We start from the raw sequence: 22780 nt of genomic DNA, 5'->3' as shown, positions 1-22780 counted from the left end.
GGCCTAATTCTGCTCCTATGTCTTATGGTGTTATTTGGAAAGGCAGGGACTGATTATGAATAATCAGCTTTGAACAGAGGAAATCCTCGCTCTCTAATTTGAGAAGGTAACTACAAAAATTGCTGAAGGCAGGGCAGTAAACATTGTCAATGTGTACTTAATAAGGCATTTGACAATGTCCCATGTCAGAAGGCTTAAGCAGGTGAGATCCAAGGATAGCTAGCTAATTGGATTCAAAATTAGCTTAGTGATGGGATGCACTGGAAAGATGTCTTCTCTGTTTGGAAGATTGGGCCAGTGATGTGGCACAGGGAACTGTGCTGGGTCCTTTTTCTGATGTGACTGTAAGAGGTAAGATTAGTAAGCCTGCAGAAGATGTGAAAATGAAAGGTGTTGGGGCTCATGAGGAAGGACATCTAAGGCCAGAGCAAGATATAGATCAGAATCATACTGGTGTGGAGATGTTCCTACTGAGTAACAGAAGATGCATCTCTCGGCCATGCACACACAGAGACGAGGCCTGGATAAACTTCCTCAATATGCAACACCCTCCTAGTGTTAGGCTGTGTGCCAGCTCATAGGCAGGTGAAACAAAACCAGTCTAACCAGTGCACGTTCCGTCCAAAGTCCAATCAAGTGCATTTTGCAGAAGCAGACACTGTAAGTGTAGTGCACGCTGTGCTACTAACCTGACTCCTGATGGATGGTTGTGTTTCTAATGAGGACAAACAGCTGTAACTACAAATGGCTTCTCTCAATATTGTGTTTGTCAGGCTTGTTGCTACAAAGTAAGTAATCGTCTTTGTACTTATGAATGGTTTCTTCATGTTTTTAAAAAAGAGGGCAGAATTCCCTCCTAACTCACACTCTGACAAGTTTCAGCCAGCGTGGGAGCTAGGAAGGGAAACAGAAAGCAGCTGTTACATTGAGAAGTGGGAGATGAGGGAGATTTAGTTTGAAGGACAGAGAAGATAACTTAAAGCAGCAGCAATAAGCAAATAGCGAAAAAATAAACAACAACTACTGGCGGAACTCAGCAGGTCAGGCAGCATCTGTGGAGTCTGAGGGAATGTAATTTGGATGCACGGTCTCAACCCAAAATGGTGGCCATCCCTGTGAGACCCTGCATCAGAACTACATTCCCTCTGCCTCCACAGATGCTGCCTGACCTATTAGGTCCTTCAGCACTTGAATTTTGCTCCAGGTTACAGCATCTACCGTCTCCTGGGTCTGCAAATCAACTAAAATTGTTTTTATGGGATGATAAAGAAATCCATTAGCTTCATGTTTGTTTAAATGTGGGTGGAAAGGGACAGTGTACATAATGAGATTTGGATGATCTTGGTTCTTGAAGATCACCTCAGTTTTGACAGAGAGGTAGAAGGTCCAAGTGAGCTTGATGTGGTCTGAAGCCGCTCCCCTAATCCAGGTATAGATGTTTTGCCACCACTAATTAAAACTGATTACAAAGGCATCAAGTACTTAATCGCCAAATAATCATTCCAAAACTATCTGTAATTTTCCTATTGTTTTTGGAAGTGAGATAAGTTATTTTAGAGCTGTCTTTGGTTAGTGAGACAGGGTTAATTAGGTTTCTGATCGTAAGGGTTGTTCTATGGAGACAGTATTTTAATGAGAGCTTATTTCACATTTTCTTCGAAGAGTTACAATTTAGTCACAGAAAGCCACTGAAGTGGAAAGGTGGGGTGGAGAGGGAGGGGTGTGAGCTGGCAGCAGTAGATTAGGAAGCCCGGTATAATTGATTCCTTATATTTAAATAATGGAAACATTTGAAGACATATTTTGGAATTTGACTTACCATTTGTAATTCTCAACAAAAGGACATTTAATTGAACAATACATTCTCCACAGACAAGTTATCCATCACAGCCAGTTAAAGAGTTCAATAAAATCATTTTGTTTTAAAGAAGAGGCATTTAATTGTACCAAAAACAAAATAAGGCTAAGGATAGGAGGCAGAGTGAAGGTAATTGCAGCATCGTCATTCTAGAAATGAAGGAGACTAATAAGGGAATTAATTGGCAGTGTCATAAACCTGTTGTAAGGAAGCCTATTAATATGGGCATGGTTACAAAGCATTTAGGAAATCCCATTCGACCGATCAGATACGTCCTTGAAGATGAAGCAGGCAGGGCTGATCAGAAGGAATAGATAGTGCATCTTTATTTTTCAAAAGGAGCCTACAGAGATACCAGGACTGGCAATGATTCAAGTGTCAAATTATCTATATTTTTAAAACAATGTATAGTCACATATTTTGAATCTGCTCAGTACCCCTTTGCTGATGCCCAGAAATATATAAAAATGTTCATAAATTGGATATTGGCAATATATCTTGCTCAAAGCATGAATATGAAAGTAAATACAAAACTGTCTACACCTCACTGCTAAGCAACACATTCTAATACATCACTGTGGTGAACTACATAGACCTGTCTGGACACCCCACCCCCCCCACCACTGACTGCTCCTGTGGCTCCTCCCACAGACCCCTGTATAAAGGCGATTGGAGGCACTGCTCCTCCCTCAGTCTCCAGGATGTTGTGTGGTGGTCTCTTGCTGCTGACTGCTCTCTTCCAGCGAATAAAGGCCTACCTTGACTCACTTCTCCGAGAGTTATTGATGGTGCATCAATCACCCTGCCTAGCCATGTGAAAAACGGTATAGCAATTTTGAATAAATAACTTGTTGTAAATGAACACCTTTATTTCTAAATTCTAAGTAAATTCATTATCAAAGTACACATGTCACCATATACAACCCTGAGATTTATTACCTCAGGAGCATACCCAATAAATCCGATAACCTTAACAGAATCAGTGAAAGACCACACCGGCAGGGTGGCCAGGCAGTGTGCAAAAGACAACAAACTGTGTGAGTACAGAAAGAAAGAAGTTAATAATGAACAAATAATGAGCAATAAACATCGAGAACATAAGATGAAGACTCCTTGAAAATGAGCCCATAGGTTGTGGAAACATTTCAGTGATGGGACGAGTGAAGTTATCCCCTCTCATTTAAGAGCCTGATGTTTGAGGGGTAATAACTGTTCCTGAACCTGGTGGTGTGAACCTGAGGCTTGTCTACCTTCTTCCTGATGGCAGCAGTGAGAAGAGAGCATGACCTGGGTGGTGGGGTCCTTGATGATGGATGTTGCTTTGTGTGGGCTTATGGGTGGGGAGGACTTGGTCATATCCACTACTTGTTGTATTTTCCATTCAGGGCATTGGTGCTTCCATACCAGACTGTAATGCAGCCAGTGATTATACTCTCCACCACACGTTTAGAGAAATTTGTCAAAATTTTAGATGTCATGCTGAATTTTCACCAACTTCTAAGGAAGTAGAGTTGCTGCCATGCTTTCTTCATAATTGCACTTACGTGCTGGGCCCAGGACAGGTCCTCTGAAATGAGAAATTTAAAGTTGCTGATCCTCTCCACCTCAGATCCCTCGATGAGGACTGGCTCATGGACCTCTGGTTTCCTCCTCCTGAAGCCGATAATCAGCACCGTGGTTTTGCTGACTTTGAGTAAGAGGCTGTTGTTGTGGCACCACTCAGCCAGATTTTCAATCTCCCTCCTAATTGTTGATTTGTCACCACCTTTGATTCGGCCTACAATAGTGGTGATGTCAGCTAACTTAAATGTGACATTGGAGCTTTAACGCAAGTAGAGCAGGGGTTGAGCACACGGTCTTGTGGTGAACCTGTGCTGGTGGAGATTGTGGAGGAGATATTATTGCCAATCTGAACTGGCTGGGGTCTGCAGGTGAGGAAATCCAGGATCCAATTGCACAATGATGTATTGAGGCTAATGTCTTGAAGCCTATTGATTAGTTTTGAGGAGATGATGGTATTTGAATGCCAAACTGTAGTCAATAAAGAACATCTCAGTGTATGCGTGTGATACTTTTCCAACAATTATTTTGTAAATCTGTTAAATAAGTAGCAGAACTGGACATTGCATTATCTGTGCACTCAGTTCTACTTACATCAGCACCATTCACTGCCATCAGGGTAGATCCTACATCTGTGGGAAGTGCGGCCAGCTGCAACTCCTGACAGACCAGGTCAAGGAACTTGAGGTGCAATTGGCTGTACTCAGAATTACCCAGCAGATCATGGATGCGAGTTTCAGTGAGGTGATCACACCTCAGGTGCAGGCTACAAGATTGTAATCCCACACTCCCTTTACTTCTCCTGGTAACCACAGGACATGCTGAGAGAAGCAAATGAGAAGCCAGAGGTTGTGGTCCATATAGTTACCAATGACAAAGACAGGAGCAGGTATGAGGTCCTTCAAAGGGACGAAGGAGATTGGTAGAAGAGCAGCACCTCCAGGTTTGTAATGTCAAGATTACTACACATGCCATGTGCTAGTGAGGTGAGAAATAGATGCACTGTGCAGTTCAACATGTGGCTAAGAAGCTGGTGTGGGAAATAGGGCTTCAGGTTTATGGATGATCAGGCTCTCTTGTAGGGCAGGTCTTGTAGACCTGTAGAAATAAGACATTTTTCATCTGAACTGGAGAGGAACTAACATCCTCACTAGGAGGCTCGCTTGTGCCACTTGGAAGGGTTTAGATTAGAGTGACAAGGAGATGGGAACCACAACAGCAGGGCAGAAAGTGGTAAAGTTGAGAGTAACAAAGATGGTATGACAAGTAAGATTGGAAGGGGCTGATGGGACAGAAACCTGGTGGGGCTGAAGGGCTGCAATGTGGCTCTTTCAGTGCTCGGAGTATTGTGCTTGAGGATGAACTGAGAACTGAGAACAGTATATAGGATTACAATGTTACCATTTACGGATACCTGGTTATGTGATGGTCAGGAATGGCAGTTCTGTGTTCCTGGGTTTTGTTGTTCAGACGTGATCGAGAGGTGGGTAAAAGAGAAGGAGGGGTTGTACTGGTGATAACGGAGACCGCCACAGTGGGATTCGGAGGACACACTGGCGGGCTCATCCATAGAGGCCATTTGGATGGAGCTCTGAAGAAATGTATGGGATTATACTCACTCCCACCCCCACTAATAGTTACTGAGAGAAGGAGTAACAGATATATAAGCAGTTTATGGAAAGCTGCAGGAACAATAACGTTACAGTGGGAGACCTTAGCTTCCCCACATTGACTGGAATTGCCTTAATGCATGAGGCTTAGATGGAGCAGGCATCCTTCAGTGCATCCAAGATGTTGACATGAAACAGTATGTGGAGAGTCTAGCTACAGGAGAAAATATTTTCGACCTGCTTTTGGGAAATGAGCCAGGCCAGGTTGGTGACAGATCTGGTAGTGAGTGAACATTTTGGAAATAGTGAACATAGCTCATTATATCTTAAGCTGCTGTAGTTATGGACATAGAACATAGAAATCTACAGCACATTACAGGCCCTTCAGCCCACAATGTTGTGCCAACCTTGTAACCTACTCTAGAAACTGCCTAGAATTTCCCTATTGCATAGTCCTCAATTTTTCTAAGCTCCATGTACCTATCTAAGAGTCTCTTAAAAGACCCTATTGTATCCATCTCCACCATGAGTTGTGAGTAGGATAAAATTAGATCTTGTAGGAAGGTACTAAATTGGACAAGCCATATTATGACAGAATAAGACAGGAGCAAAGGGGCATTGATTGAAAGCAACTGCTGTCAGAGAAATCCATGTCTGATGAATGGGACTTGTTTAAAGACTGATTCGAATTCAGGAGCAACATTTTTCAGTCAGGGTTAAGGACAAGGAGAGAACCTTGGATGACCTGAGAGGTCCTAGATTTAGACAGGGAAGAAAAATAAGCATCTATAAGGTTTAGAAAGATAAAATCTGATTGGAACCTTGTGGAATATATAAATAATAGGGAAAAGCTGAATAAGCTGACAGGAAAGGTAAAGCGAATCCAAATGCATTTTATATTTGGGATAAGAAAAAGAGGATAACTGAGATGAGGGTAGGTTCACTCAAAGATAAAGGAGTGAATTTGTGTTTGGAGTCAGAGTATTTGATAAGGTATTAAATGAAAACTTTGCATCAATTTTTACTGTGGAGGATGACTTGGAGAAAAGGTAAGGGACAGTACACATGTTAATGTGCTCAGACATCAAGTTCCCAGGGCTTAATGGCCTAGATCCTGGAATGTCTGAAAGACAGAAGTGAAGAGATTGCTGGGACTTTGGTAAATATTTCTGTGTCCTTGTCAGCAACAGATGAGGTCCCAAAGTTCTGGAGAATATCAAACATTGGGCTTTTGTTCGGGAAAGGAAGTCGGGACAATCCAGGTTATTGTAGGCCAGGGAGCCTAGTGGTGGTGAAGCTATTGGAAAGGATACTGAGGGATGGTACTTATGTGCATTTGGAAAGACACGGTCTGCTTGGAGACCATCAGCATGCCTTTGTGTAGGACATGTCATGCCTTACCATCTTGATCAAGTTTTTTGAGAAGATGACAAAAGAGCTTGATGAGGATAACTGACTTCCCGGAATTAAAGAAGCCCCTCATGCAGGTTGATTCAGAAGATAAAGATGCATGGAATCCAGTCCGAATTACAAGATTGGATACGGAACTAGTTTATCCATAGAAAACAGAGCAAGGTTGAAAGTCTGTTATCTTTTCTGGAGGCCCTTGATCAGTGGTATTCCACAAGTGTGGGCGCTGGGACCTCAGTTGTTTGTGATATATATTAATGATTCAGATGAAAATGTAAATAGATAGAATAGCAAGTTTGCAGATGACAATAAGACTGGAGGAGTTGTGGACAGTGTAACTGAGTACCAAAGAATACAGTGGGTAGGTTACTGCCATGGGCAGAGAAGTGGCAGATGGAGTAAAATCCAGCCAAGTGTGAATTGTTGCATTTTTGAAAGCCAATTGAAAGAGAAAGCATAGTTATTGATAGACCCCTTAAAAGCATTGATGTACAGAGGGATCTTGGGGTCCAGGTCCATAATTCACTGAAAGTGGTTACACAATATTATAAAATGGTTAAGAAAGTATATGGTATGCTTTCCTTCATTGGAAGGGCTGATGAATATAAGAATCAGGATGTCAATTTGCAGCTATATAAAAAATATGGTCAGATTGCACTGGCATTGCATACATTTCTTGTTGCCCCATTATAAAAAGGATGTGGAGACAGTGGGGATGGTGCAGAAGAGGTTTACCAGGATGATGGGATGGCTGCACTGGAGTGTATGAGCTATAAGTAAAGTTTGGACAAACTTTGGTTATTGCCCCTAGAGTGTTAGAAGCCAAGAGGAGACCTGATAGGTTTTTTATGTTATTTTATTTTATTATGAGAGGCATAGATAGGGTAAACAGTCAGAATCTTTCCCCCCAGGTAGAAATGTCATACACCAGAGGACATGCTTTTAAGGTTAGATGGGGGAAATTTACAAGTAATGTGATGGGCAAGTCTTTTGTTTAAGCAGAGAATAGGTTACAAAGGATAGTGGTGGAATCAGGCCAATTGGTGGAGTCTAAGGAGCTTTAGATAGGCACATGACTATGAAGGGAATGGAGGGGTATGGAAGATACACAGGAGGAGGGTGTCATGCAGTATGAATTGTCATCAAGAATGGCACAATGTCATGGGCTGAATGGCCTGTACTGTTCAGTGGTCTATCCCCAGTTTTACTTGCCTGACTCCACCAGTACCATCAGGTGAAATCAATAAGGGAAAAAAGAACTATCATGCATACTGAAACCAGTTTTTCATTGTCAAGAAAAAAATACATTCTTAACTAATATGGAAGAATGTAATACAGGAAATGCAAATATTTTAAATTAAACATTCATTCAATACTGCTGTATTTGCTGATTCATTATATAAATATTAAAGTGAAAAGTGCAAACTTTGACATTAATCATGAACAGGGTGTGTTTTTAAAGTTGTCTTTATGACTGTTATCCTAAAACTGACACATTGCTCAATGACAATTCTTTTCTTCCCAACATTTAAGACAAGATCTTACAGAAACCTATAATCATTTATCTTTTCACAAGCATGAGTTTGTGAAATCACAATCACAAATAATGTACCTTTTGTTTATTTGGCCATTCTTTGTTTAAAACACAGTTTCTATTGACATTGTCTATCAGGAATGAAGAACATGAATTGTACCAATATCTGGCTTTGTAAATAAGACATTTTTGTACCTTAAGTACAGCTTGATCTCTTGAGACGATGGAATAGAGTTTAACTTCATAAGCTTTTTCTAAGAATATGATTTCTTTACCATGCCACACGTTTCCAGGTGGAAGATAATGTGTGAACATCCATCTCTGGCTGTGACCATCAGCATCACCAGTGGTCGGAGAGTACCACAGCACAGAAATGGGTCCTTCAGTCTGTCAGATCTCTGTAACCACAGCGTCCCATTTGCTCATCCTAGTTTCCTGCAGACAGACCATAGCTCTCCAAGCCCTTCGCATCCATGTACCTATCCAAATGCCTCTTAAATGCTGCAATTGTACTTGCCTTAACCTCTTCCACCAGCACCTCATCCCAGGTTTACACTTCCACCAGCACCTCATCCCAGGTTTACACTTCCCTCTTTGTAAACAAGTTAGCTCTCAGGTCTCTTTTAAATCTCCCCATTTCATCTTGTATCTGTGCCCACTTGTTTGGATCTCCTCAATCCTGGGCCAAAGACTATGGCCGTTCAACTTCTCCATACCCTTCAAGATTTTATAAAGTTCGAAGAGGTCACCCCTCATTTTCCTGTGCTCCAGAGAATAAAAATCCAACTTGACCAATCTCCCCAACAACCTCAGGCCCTCTAGTTCTGGCAACATCTTCATAAATCTCTCCTGCACCCACATTAGCATGACCACATCATTCCTTTAATAGTGTGACCTAAACTGTACACAATACTCCAAGTACAGCCTCATCGATAACTTGTATAACTACAACAGAATGTCCCATCTTCTAAACTTGATGCCCTGACTGATGATGGGCAGCATGCAAAACATCTTCTTCACCTCTCTGTCTCTTTGTGTGGTTGCTTTCGATGAACTGTGCACATTCCTCTTCCAAAACACCCACCAGTGCCCTGCCATTCACTGGCCAAATGCATCACCTCATACACATCTAAGCTGCAGTCCTCAGCCCATCTCCCTACCTGATCAAGATCTCTTTGCAGTTCCTAGTAACCAGGTTCACCATCAAAAGGACCTGTGAATTTAGTATCATCAGCAAACTTGCTAACCATGCCATGTATATTCACATTCAAATAACTTGCATCCATAATAAATAACAAGGTCCCAACACTGACTGCAAGGCTTGCCCTCATCAGTCACCCCACTAGTCGACATCCAACCATCCTAGAGTTAGGGTCCTTGGGTCACAGGATCTTTTCTGGGCTGTAGACATAAAAAAGTGGTAAATCATTTTAGCAACCCGTGCCACTTAGACTCTAAACTTGAATGATTTTGGATACTAACAGAGTTATGAACCTCCTTGAACCAGCTGTACTCAAAACCAGGTTTTCAGAAAGAATTGGCACAGCTTGATGTTGCAAAGGAGCCACATTCTTAGCACCAAATTTCAGATGCATGACACAGATATGAACCCATGCCTGAAACAGCAGGTTTGACAGGTAAGCCCAATATTAGGTGGAACATTTCAGTCCTTGCTTGGTGCTTGACTACCATTGTGGTTTAGACTCTTCTGTATTGTAGCTGCATCACCAAAGGGCAATTCTGCAACTGTTCTAGTCTCCTGCTGTGTTATGTCCTCAGTATGTTCAAGATGCTTGAAGGAAGACAATTTCAGCAGCTTATTTGTAAATATAATGAATACATCTGTTTCTGTCATTTTTCAGTTCATGGAGTTACAATATCAGTACCTCACTATATTGTCAACGCCACAATGAATGAGAATGCCACTCTTTCAGTGGACAATAGATGCAATAGGACACTTTCTATTAAGTGGAAGCACCTATTACCATGGGGAATGAAGAACATTGTTGTCTGGAAACCAGGCAATTATCAAAACATTTCAAAGGGTTATGAAGACCGGATTGAGCTGTACAGAAATGGATCCATCCGGCTTTCAAATGTTCAGTTCAATGATGCCGGTTGTTATGTCGTGACTGTAACAGATAAAGAAGGAAGCAGCAAGGATGGTATTATTATATTGAACATAAATGGTAAGAAACAATTAAGAATCCACTCCCTGTTTTCACTTAAAGTTTCAGTCTTTTGAATTTTAGGATTTCAAAATCAGGTTTACTATCACTGACATATATTGTGAAACTTGCTGTTTTGCTCTGCTGCAGTGGTACAGTGCAATACATTAAAAATATCTTTAACTTGCCAAAGAAATATATTTTTAAAACGTGCAAAAAGAGAATAAAATTTTTTCCAAAGGTAGAACATGCAGCCTCAGCTTTGACAGTGGTACTCTGCTCATATTAGCTTTCAGATAACAGATTCACCATCACACCCTAGATCTTGGAGCCGAAACACTCACAGCTACAGATCCACCTGTGATTTTTTTTTAATCACTGTTTGGTAATAGATCTCAAGAGAGCGAGTTTGTTGAATGCCTAAAAGATAGCTTTTTAGAGCAGTTTGTCATTGAGTGATTAGGGAACTTAAGATAAAAAAAAACACTTAGGAGCCAGTGATCACAGTATGATTGTGTTCAACTTGAAATTTGTAAGGGAGAAAGTAAGGTCTGATGTAGTAGTATTTCAGTGGCATAAGGGAAATTACAGTGGTATGAGAGAGGAGTTGACCAAGGTAATTTGGAAGGAGCTGCTGGCAGGGATGTCAGCAGAGCAGCAATGGCATATGCTTCTGGGGAAAATGAGGAAGGTGTAAGACGTGTATTCCAAAAATGAAGAAATACTCAAATGGTAAAATAGCACAACCATGGCTGACAAGGGAAGTCAAACCAATTGTAAAACCAAAAGAAAGGACATACAACAAAGCTAAAATTAGTGGGAAGATAGGAAAGTTTTTAAAAATCTACAGACAGCAACTTAAAAAAAAATCTTTCAAAGGGGAAAGATGAAATATGAAAGCAAGCTAGCAAATAATATCAAAGTGGATAGTAAAAGTTTGTTCAAGTATGTTAAAAATAAAAGAGAAATGAGAGTGGATATAGGACTGCTAGATAATGAGGCAAGAGAAACAATAACGGGGGACAAAGAGATGGCTGATGAACTAAATGAGTATTTTGCATCAGTCTATACTGTGGAAGATACCAGCAGTAAGCCTGACGTTGTAGTGTGTAAAGGAAGAGAAGTGGGTGCAGTTGCTCAAAAAGCTGAAAGACCTAAAGGTACATAAGTCACCCGGACCAGAGGAATTGCAGCCTAGTGTTAAGAGATTGTGGTGGCATTAGAAATGATCTTTCAAAAATCATTGGACTCTGGCATGGTGCTAGAGGACTGGAAAATAGCAAATGTCACTCCACTTTTTAAGAAAGGAGGAAGGCAGCAGAAACAATAGACCAGTTAGTCTGACCTCAGTGGTTGGGAAGATGTTAGAGTCAATTTTTAAGGATGAGGTTATGGAGCAAAATAGTACAAAGTCAGCATGGTTTCCTTCAGGGAAAATTCTGCCTGATAAACCTGTTGGAATTCTTTGAGGAGGTTACAAGTAGGATAGACAAAAGGGATACAGTGGATGTGGTATATTTGGACTTAAAGAAGGCCTTTGACAAGGTGCCACACATGAGGTTGCTTACCAAGTTAAGAGCCCATGGTATTACAGGAAAGTTACTAACACGGTCAGAGCAATGGTAGGAGGCAGCGAGTGGGAATAAAAGGACCCTTGTCTGGTTGGCTGCCAGTGACTAGTGGTGTTCCGCAGGGGTCGGAGTTGAGGCCACTTCTTTTTATGCTGTAAACAAATGATTTTGTAAATTCATTTTAAAAATGATTTAGGTGATGGAATAGATGGCTTTGTTACAAAGATTGTTTCCTCTGAAAACTGGCATGAGAAAATTAATATAGCTCTTGTGAGTTATTCAGGAGTGTAACAGAAAACTATACTCTTCTGTTTGGAGGAGATACATTCTTAATTAATATGGGAGAATGTAATACAGGAAATGCAAATATTTTAAACATTCATTCAATACTGCTGTATTTGCTAATTCATTATATAAATATTAGAGTGAAAAGTGTAAACTTCGACATTAATCATGAACAGGCTGAGTTTTTAAAGTTACCCTTTAGGTTGTTCTGCACAAGGACTCCCAAGTGCTTCTACATTTCAGAAGTTGTCTTTATGACTGTTATCCTAAAACTGACACATTGCTCAATGACAATTCCTTTCTTCCCAACATGTTAGCATTCATTTCAAGACATCTATGAAAATGTGACTATGAAAATGGACAAGGGAGAGCCAGTGGATGTAGTGTACCTGGACTTCCAGAAAGCTTTTGATAATGTCCCACATAGGAGATTAGTGGGCAAAATTAGGGCACATGGTATTGGGGGCAGAGTACTGACGTGGATTGAAAATTGGCTGGCTGACAGGAAACAAAGAGTAGCGATTAACGGGTCCCTCTCAGAATGGCAGGCTGTGACCAGTGGGGTACCGCAAGGATCGGTGCTGGGACCGCAGCTGTTTACAATATACATTAATGATTTAGATAAGGGATTAAAAGTAACATTAACAAATTTGCTGATGACACAAAGCTGGGTGGCAGTGTGAAATGTCAGGAGGATGTTATGAGAATGCAGGGTGACTTGGACAGGTTGGGTGAGTGGGCAAATATATGGCAGATGCAGATTAATGTGGATAAATGGAGATTATCCACTTCTGTGGCAAGAACAGGAAAGCAGATTACTATCTAAATGGAGTCAAGTTAGGAAAAGGGGAAACACAAATAGATCCAGGTGTTCTTGTACATCAGTCAATGAAAGCAAGCATGCAGGTACAGCAGGCAGTGAAGAAAGCTAATGGCACGCTGGCCTTTATAAAAAGAGGAATTGAGAATAGAAGTAAAGAACTCCTTCTGCAGCTGTACAGGGCCCTGGTGAGACCCCACCTGGAGTATTGTGTGCAGTTTTGGTCTCCAAATTTGAGGAAGGACATTCTTGCTATTGAGGGAGTGCAGCGTAGGTTCACAAGGTTAATTCCCGGAATGGTGGGACTGTCATATGTTGAAAGGTTGGAACGACTGGGCTTGTATACACTGGAATTTAAAAGGATGAGAGGCGATCTGATTGAAACATATAAGATTATTAGGGGATTGGACTCGCTGGAGGCAGGAAGCATGTTCCCGCTGATGGGTGAGTCCAGAACTAAAGGCCACAGTTTAAGAATAAGGGGTAGGCCATTTAGAACAGAGATGCAGAAAAACTTTTTCACCCAGAGAGTGGTGGATATGTGGAAAGCTCTGCCCCAGAAGGCAGTGGAGGCCAAGTCTCTGGATGCATTCAAGAGAGAGTTAGATAGAGCTCTCGTAGATAGCGGGGTTGAGGGATATGGGGAGAAGGCAGGAACGGGGTACTGATTGTGTATGATCAGCCATGATCACAGTGAATGGCTGTGCTGGCTAGAAGGGCCGAATGGCCTACTCCTGCACCTATTATCTATTGTCTAGAACACAAGAGCAGGGATGTGATGCTGAGCCTTTATAAGGCACTGGAGAGGCCTCACTTTGGGTTTTGTGAACAGTTTTGGACCCCTAAGCTTGGAAAAGATGTGTTGGCATTAGAGAGGGTCCAAAGAAGATTCACAAGGATGATTCCAAGAATGAAAAGGGTTATCATACAAAGAACGCTTAATGTCTTTGGGTCTGTGCTCGCTGGAATTCAGAAGGATGAGTGGGGATCTCATTGACACCTTTCAAATGTTGAAAGGCCTGGACAGAGTAGATGTGGAAAGGATGTTTCCCATGGTGGGAGAGTCTAGGACAAGAGGGCACAGCCTCAGGATAGAGGGGCACCCTTTCAAAATAGAGAGTGGAGAAATTTCTTTAGCCAAAGGGCAGCAAATTTGTGGAATTTGTTGCCACATGCATCTGTGGAGGCCAGGTTGTTGGGTGTATTTAAGGCAGAGGTTGATAGGTTCTTGATTGGACATGGCATCAAAGGTTACGGGGAGAAGGATGGGAAATTGGGTTGAGGAGGGGGAAAAAAAAGGATCAGCCATAATTAAATGGCAGAGAAAACTCGGTGGGCCAGATGGCCTAATTCTGCTTCTATGTCTTATGGAAATGGACACCTCTTTTTCCCTTATTAGGGAGATAGCAACTGTGGTGCGTTGTATTACTGAGTGACCAAGTAGTCTTTGGGGTACTGCAAGTCTGTGTCTTTATTGATGCTTTGCTGCACACTTGAGTGCTCGGTGGAGGACGCCAATGCTGTTTTGCTAGTGGGGGAGGGGGGTTGTTGCCTTGCTGTTGCTTGTGGGTGGGAGGGGGAGCTGGGGGGGGCCTTTGGGGTTCTAACATTTAACTGTCATTCATTCTTTGGGGCACTCCTCTGTTTTTGTGGATATTTGCAAAGAAAAAGACTTTCAGGATGTATATTGTATACATTTCTCTGACATTAAACGTACCTATTGAACCTAATATCCTAAGAACCGTTTGACCTACGAAGTGTTTTGCAATTGAGTCTAAAACAAGAGTTAATTTTGATAGATTACTTTCCACAGCCGCCTTAACAGCCATTTCCTAATATTGTCTTGAACCTTAACTACACCTGATGTAATTCTAATGATGTTTTAACTATTTATTGGCTTTTGCAAACTTGACCTGGAAAAACTTTCAAACCAATCATGTTCACCTAGATATGGTTTGTAGCCAATTCCAACATTGTAATTACCAACAAAAATCTGGAGTTTGGAAATTATCAGCACTAAGACGGCAAATCCTTTCCTATCCTGCAGGACAGTGAGAAGAAGTCTGCCTTTCGGGATAAAAAACCTGCTGTGTATGTAAGTCACAGCCTAAACTTCATCTTTGAGAAAACCATACCCTTGCTACATTGAAGTTGAATGTTAGAGTATCTCCTCCAAACAGAAGAGTATAGCCTTCTGTTACACTCCTGAATAACTCACAAGAGCTATATTAATTTTCTCATGTCAGTTTTCAGAGGAAACAATTTACAAAATGAGCAAGACAATAAGAAATCAAACTAGTCAGAAATCTAATTATAAATGTTATAACATTTTAACATTTGTCTTTCTACAGAACCAATTTATAAGGACTTGCATTTTGTGGCTGTCATTGTTACAGTACTTGTAACATTATCTATTATTTTAATGTTCTTGCTATGGATCTGCAATCAAAGTGTGGAACTCTACAAAATAAAGAGAACACCGAATGCAAATGGTAATCAAATTGTGGTTTGATGGAAGAATTAATTGTGACAAAGGATGGAGCTCAGAAGCTTGGGGATCAGTATTTTGTGTGGTGTAATTAGTGCAATTTTTAAAAAAAAACATGTGTAGTACAGTTTCATCTCCTTGTCTTATTTCTCATCTATATTCTCCACCTGCTGCCAAGGTCCTTATTCATACCTTTTTACTTTTGAGGCACAGCTAGTCCAATGCTGCTTTTGGCAGCCTCCCACCTAACTTAAACATGCAAAATCTTTCTGCCTGCATTCTAATTTATAGTCTCATTCATTTATTATAACTATCCTAGAACAACTCTCTGTAAAGCATCAATTTTTAAAGTTTTCATGCCTCCATGGTTTAACTTTCATTACTTTTGCAGCCTCTAAGACCTTCCAAAGTCTCTGCATTTGTCTGTCCCTTTGCACGTGCCTTGTTTTACTCACCGATTGGCACCCCCAACTTCAGAGTCTACGTCCTATGGAACTCCAATAAACATCCACTTCTATACTTTAAGACACTTATTTAAAATCTACTTCCTTCACAGTCTCGCCATCTTTTTGCTTGACAGTAATTGTCCATTTTCATAGTTTTCATGCATTATAGAATGAGGCCATTTGGCTCATCATGTCTATGCTAGCTTATGCTATGCCGACAGACCAATCCCACACCCCACTGATTTTTCCTATAACCTATTCTTCTCATTCCTATTAAATTCTAGCAGCCACCTACATTACAGGCCAAGTAGTCTACAAAATTCACATGTGTTTTGGAAGAAATTAGAGCAACCAGAAGCAACCATTCAGATGGAGAATATGTGGACTCCTCACAGACAGTACCAAATGTCAGGGTTGAATTTGGGTCACTGGAATTGTGAGTCAGCAGCTCTGTTAATTACACCATTGTGCAGCCGGTTAAAACATACTTAATAACATTGTTTCTGTGGTAAAAAAAAATTGTATTACACTGGATGGGAAGAAAGGATAAACAGTTAAGATATAATTTATAATATCAGATTGTCTTAATCAACATTACAAGCATAGTGATGTAAATCAATACTGAGGCAGACTTGTAAGACTGAATGACATTTCAGATTACGTGCCATTTCAGTTTAACATGACAGCTCTAAATAAAAGGCAATGACAGATATTCAGCAGTAAGGATTGTCATGCTTCACCCAAAATCAATACAGCAAGACAGAAACCCACCAGGTTAATTAAGATGCTATCTCAATTCTTAATGTTGGAGTGGCGTAAAAGACTGGCATTTATATTTTCCACTGAGACACTGAATTGAAAATATTTATTTCCTTTTTTCTGTTGACCACAGTATGAATTTTTTCTAATATTATGCTTTTTCCCCCCCATGTCTAAGGTTCTACAGATATGGAAGTAACATCACTTTAAAGTCGGTAGATCGATTCCAGTTTATATGCTGGATCAAGACTAACAGAAATATTTGAGAATATCGTCCATGTTACTTATTTCCTTAATTTTAACAAAACAGATGAGCCAACAATCATCCTGCCACGAGAAGTAAATGGTTTCAGCTGTTGTGTAAATTTTCTAAATTGACTTTATAAAAAAGTGCAATATAAGCATGGCATTTGCTACTCAATGATTCCATTATATGCCAGTAGAATAGCAAAAACTTGCACTAGATAAAGATTAATTCATTACATCAAAGCAAGAAAATTTGAATGAGTACATTCTGTTGACAACTGTTTAAACTTGGATTGCAGGATTCTTTAAAATGTCCATTTTTGAATGGCTGGGTGGACAAAACATCTAAGGAAAATGGTTCTGATTATCAAAACTGTTTACTGAAGGAAAAACATAGTATATATTTTGAAGTGCATGACAATATTATGAACAATCTGTAAAATCTCTATTAAATTTCAGCTCTATTAATTAAAAGGTTATGTTCATTTTTTCAAATAGTTTTAAGTTTACACAAAGTGGACTAAGTATTAACATTAATTTTGTCAGTGATTCAGATCACTTGTGGAGTAATAAAAGTCAATAATATTGTTTCTGAATTCATTGTCAATGCATAACTGCAATTTGCAGTATGGCATCTGAGCTGCATTATTGGTTTTAATGAAATAAGATACCACTACTTCGTTCCATATTAAAATAAGCAGACATCAACTTGCCATTCATTCACCTTTTCAACTACTGTGGTGGCCCATAGTACCTGAAAGTTTAACTGACACATATTACCCAAGAAGCTAATAAAATTAAGACCAACAGTTCAAGACTATCATTGACTTCTTCAACTCCTAGTATCACCTTGTAGTACCAAAGAGCTTAATTAAAACATCTTTTTACAATTTTTAATTAATATTTTAAATTTTCTAACTGCAAATTGCAACAGTATTCATAAATTCACAGAAGAAATTTAGATAAAAGCTTTGATCTTTTTGTCCCCAGAAAATTATTGGTACCTTACAGTCACTTAAAATTCTAGCTTCCTTTGTGGTAGAGTTCCAATTGTTGATCACAGTTTACATAGAAGTTCAAAGAAAATTATGAAAGTACATGTGTCACCATATAAAACTCAGATTCATTTTCTTGTGAGCAAGCACAGTAAATAAAAGAAACTCAATAGAATCAATGAAAGATTGAACCCAACAGGACCAATGTGCAAAACAAGCTGAAAAATTAATTATAATAGTAATATCAAATAAGAAATAAACATCAAGAACATGAGATGAAGAGTCTTTGAAAGTGAGTCCATAGATTGTGGGAGCACTTCAGTGATGCAATAATAACTGCTCCTGAACCTGGTGGTGAGAGTCCTGAGGCTCCTGTATCACCTTCCTGATTGCAGTAGCAAGAAGAGAGCATAGCCTGGATGGCGGGGGTCCTTGATGATGAATATTGCTTTCCTGCAATAGACCTCCGTGTAGATGTATGCAATGCCAGGGAGGGCTTTAACTGTGATGGACTGGGTTGTATCAACTACTTTTTGTAGGCTCTTCCATTCAAAGGCATTGGTATTTCCATAACTATCCATGTTGCAACCAGTCAATATACTCTCCACCACATATCTATAGAAATTTGTCAGATTTCTAGATTACATGCAGAATCTTCACAAACTTCTGAGAGAAGCGCTGCTACGCTTTCTTCGTAATGACACTTACATGCTAGACCCAGGACAGGTTTTCTGAAATAGTAACACTGAGAAGTTTAAAGTTCTCCACCCTGATCGCTCAATGAAGACTGGCTCATGGGACCTTTGGTTTCCTCCTCCTGAAGTCAATTATCATCTCCTTGGTCTTCCGGAGAGATTGTTGTGGCACCACTCAGCCAGATTTTCACTCTCTCTACTATATGCTGATTTGTCACCACCTTTGATTCGGTCAGCAGTGGTGTTGCCAGCAAACAAACTTGGCTTTGGAGCTGTGCTTAGCTTCACAGACCTATGTATTAAGTGGGTAGAGTAGTGGGCTAAGCATACAGTTTTGTGGTGCACCTGTACTGATGAAGATCGTGAGGAGATGTTGCCAATCACAACTGAATGGAGTCTGCAAGTGCGGAAATTGAGGGTCCGGTTGCACAAAGAGGTATCAAGGCCTAGGTCTTGAAGCTTTTTGGTTAGTTTTGAGGGGCTGATATTGAATATCAAGCTGTATATCAAGGAAAAGAATCCTGATGTATGCATTATTACTGTCCAGATATTCAGGATTGAGTGAAGAGCCAATGAAATGGAATCTGCTGTTGACTTGTTATGACAGTAGGAAAATTGGAGTGGATCGAAGTCGCTTCTCATCACCAGCCTCACTTCCTCATAGTGGATTTAAGTGCTACTTATATCTAAAAATATTAAGGTGCAGCCTTCCTCATCTTGATTTATTGGGATATAGTAATGCAAAGGCTAGTATACTGTAATTAAACAGATGAAACATAGAAATCTACAGCACATTACAGGTCCTTTGGCCCACAATGTTGTGCCAATCATGTAACCTACTCTAGAAACTGTCTAGAATTTCCCTACTGCATAGCCCTCTACTTTTCTAAGCTCCATGTACCTAAGATTCTCTTAAAAGACCCTGACATATTTGCCACTACCACCTTCTCTGGCAGTGCATTCCACACACCCACCACTCTCTGTGTGAAAAACTGACATTCCCCTTGAACCTCCTTCCAGGCACCTTAAAACTATGCCCCCTTCATGATAACCATTTCAACCTTGGGCAAAATCCTCCGGATATCCACATGATCAATACCTGAAGCAGAAATAACAACATTTTATATTTTTTATGGGAAATGGATCAGCTGGCGATGTTGAAGTTATGGCAATTTAACCATCTGTCACTGCTTGCCTTTACAACTCCTACAAATGACTATACATAAGCAAATTCTTAGGATGTCTTTCCTGTGGAAGTTGCACTCTATTCAATGAAACTGGGTTCCATATCAACCCAAACAAAATGCTGGAGGAATTCAGCAGGTCAGGGAACATCCAGGCAAATGAACAAACTGTCAATGTTTTGGGCCAATACCCTTCTTTCCTGTCACTTGAACTACAACGCACATTACATTCACCCTGCACTGCCAGTGAAGGAGATGGATAGAAACCAGTCAGTCTGATGCATCGTCATTATCAAACAGAAATCATTCACAGTTCATATGGTGCCTACATTGAAATTTAAGCATAGCAGTTCAAAATAAAAAAAAACACAACTTTAAAAAGTACAAGGTATGAATAAGATCAGAAGTTTTAATGACATAAATATCCTTTATGCACCAGGACTTAGGCCAAAAAAACAAAGCAAAGATAAAGTATATTTATAAATGCCAATGCTTTTAAATAAAATATATTTATAAATGCAATAGGACACTAAATATACATTACAGAACATCTCTAATTAGCTAAAGTGGCACCATTATCCAAGAATTTCATAATGGATTTTGGTGAGCAGAAAAAGGAGTCGGGTTCCTTTTACACAAATAGACATTTCACTGGCTATTTGTAGAGTTAGTATCCCAGTTCCATTGCCTGGGGAAATATACTCAAGAAATAAATTTTTGGGTAACTTTCTCATAATATAGCACTTCTATTATGATGAGAGACAGCTAGTTCAGTTTCAGCTCAATGATATGACTATTGTTGGCTTTGTTAAATAATGCAGACATTTGCAAACAAATCAACTTACTTTATTTACAAACCATAGAAAATTATACACAGATGAACAAAAGATACAATTGCACCTTAACCATTAATTGCCAATAGTGAGTACCTATTAAAACTTTCACTCATTTCCATAATTAGTGGAACACATCTTTTCAATTTCAGTAAAACAAAGTACACTCAATGGCAGTTTTAAATTTGTATCCTATTGCTTCAGCAGAACGCTAAGTGGAAAGTACAAAAATCATCAATTATGGGCAAGGAGCAAGAGCTGCCATCAGGAGTTCCATTTTATAAACAAAGTTACGTCCTTCCATCTTACTCCACAGTACTTCCTTGTATGGTCCTCGAAGATGATTCCATTTACTGTCCTGCATCACATCACTCTTGGGAAGATCTTTGCACTGACTTCTAGGAAACTGAACCACCACTCTACAGCCACTTTCAGGCCCATTTCGTACTGTAACAAGAAATGACATATGATAAGAATCTTTATAAAAATTTACACATTTTCCACCTAAGTGTACAGTGACATCAGAACATAGTGCTCACTATCCAACAGATGATGTTTATGCCACTGCACTGAAAACCATGTAACACCAAAACTTGAAAAGAATCACTGCAAGTGACTTAAGACTCCCAGTCATTGTTCTGCTTGCTAATATTCTATAAAAGATAGAATACACTTGGTATTGAAAAGAAGCTGAAGGAGGTGTATATAGATATACAAATGCACTTAAGCTGTGTCATGTATCCATGTTTGCTGAACTTAAATGATAATGTTTCAATTGTTGTAAGATATACATACCTGAAATTGAATATTCTCCATTGGGTGAAGCTACAGTTATTGCAGAAGCATTCCCAATACTCTCCACTGGACCCAGGCCCACATGATTGCTGAAGCTCAACAGATGCCAGCCCATTACTTTGGCCAGCTGCTGAACTGCATGCACCTGGTGTTGTGACATCTATCAGAGACACAAAAAAAGACTTGGTTACATACAAATCAGGGCTCTACATTATGACATCAGAAAGGCAGAAAGTTATTTTTTTTAATATAAAATCAAAGTCTTCAGGCTGTTCATCAAATGACAAGATTATCTATACCTTGTTCATAATGTGCCTATTTGGATGCAATCTTTCAGGTGTAGTGGAGTTAAGGACCGTTAGATAAGCCATACAGGTATATGACAAAATATATTTTTATATCCTCAAAAATGTTATCAAACCAGACATCTTATTCTATAAGATGCAAAAGAAAACCGATGTGTACCCAATGTTCTAACAATACCATTCAGGCTGCTGGAAATGGCAGCAATTCTATATTTATTTTCCAGCATTTCTGCACACACATATCACCAAGCTCATGATTCATGTGCATGGAGAAGTGGTGAACTTAACCACAGATTCTCCAATAGTACTTTGATGTTGGTCCCAAAGCGGAGCATAAACTTGTCACAATTCTCATTCACTAAACCTACAGCAGATGGAATATCTAGTCTATCCACTTGAAATGAGGGGGAGGGCTGGGAGGAAATCAGGAAATTTAAATTGAGATTGTGTTTAAAATTTTTTCCAAGAGCTTTGCTTTAACTTTTAATTAAAGTTATAATTCAGTGATTTCTATTAGTTCTTAGATGTTCTTGAATGAGACGATCAGAAACAAAGTCCTTTAGAGCCTTGATTGTTGGTCAGATGTTTTAAACCTTAAAAATCTAAGGCCTATTCATTTTGGACAGATTCAATCTTAGGAAGCAAATTCAATGCTAAGGGGTTTGGGAAACCAAGTCTGAGTTGACTAGTTGGGTCTGTGAGCAGCACGTTCTAGCTCCATATACAGTCGGCCCTCCTTATCCACTGGTTCCGTATGTGCGGATTCAACCAACCGTGGATCGGGAAAACCAGAAGTTCTCTCTCCAGCACTTGTTTGAGCATGTACAGAAATTTTTTTTCTTGTCATTATTCCCTAAACAATACAGTATAACAACTATTTACACAGCATTTAAATTGTATTGGGTATTATAAGTAATCTAGAGATGATTTAAATATATGGGAGGATGTGCATAGGTTACCGTGGATCAGGATTGAAAAAAAAGTTCCCTTACTAAGTAAGTCGGAACAGGTACATCCTGTCAGTTAGTAAAACATTTGTCTTAGTATACAGAATATATTTTACCTTTCTATGCATACAAAACACTTAAGAAACATATGTATTTTGATAATTAAACAACTGCATTGCTTAGTAATAATTGTAGTTTTCACTGGGGCAGGGCCTTTCACATGCTCCATTTTTCTCACTTTATCCTTTAAAATTGTTCCGATCATTGACCA

General features: G+C 39.7%; 2 protein-coding genes across 2 annotated transcripts in view; one reads left to right on the top strand and one right to left on the bottom strand.

Moving 5' to 3' along the window:
• The first annotated feature begins 651 nt into the window (after window positions 1-651).
• Window positions 652-19217, top strand: LOC132390776 (V-set and transmembrane domain-containing protein 5-like). The gene is made up of 4 exons (XM_059963325.1): window positions 652-788; window positions 9835-10161; window positions 15168-15308; window positions 16688-19217. Exons 1-4 carry the CDS (start codon window positions 704-706, stop codon window positions 16717-16719), a joined length of 585 nt encoding a protein of 194 aa, XP_059819308.1. The 5' UTR covers window positions 652-703; the 3' UTR covers window positions 16720-19217.
• A 1242-nt stretch (window positions 19218-20459) lies between these two features.
• Window positions 20460-22780, bottom strand: part of med17 (mediator complex subunit 17) — a 51094-nt gene continuing 48773 nt past the window's right edge. The window contains exons 11-12 of the mRNA XM_059964614.1: window positions 21258-21417; window positions 20460-20909 (exon numbers count right to left, since the gene is read on the bottom strand). Of these exons, the coding sequence (XP_059820597.1) occupies window positions 20701-20909; window positions 21258-21417 (369 nt within the window). The 3' untranslated portion in view covers window positions 20460-20700. The remainder of the gene's footprint in view (window positions 20910-21257; window positions 21418-22780) is intronic.

Source organism: Hypanus sabinus, chromosome 3 (assembly GCF_030144855.1).
Source record: "Hypanus sabinus isolate sHypSab1 chromosome 3, sHypSab1.hap1, whole genome shotgun sequence".
Taxonomy (NCBI): Eukaryota; Metazoa; Chordata; class Chondrichthyes; order Myliobatiformes; family Dasyatidae; genus Hypanus; species Hypanus sabinus.
The sequence above is the reverse complement of the archived record's forward strand: the minus strand, read 5'-3'. Positions and strand labels throughout refer to the sequence as shown.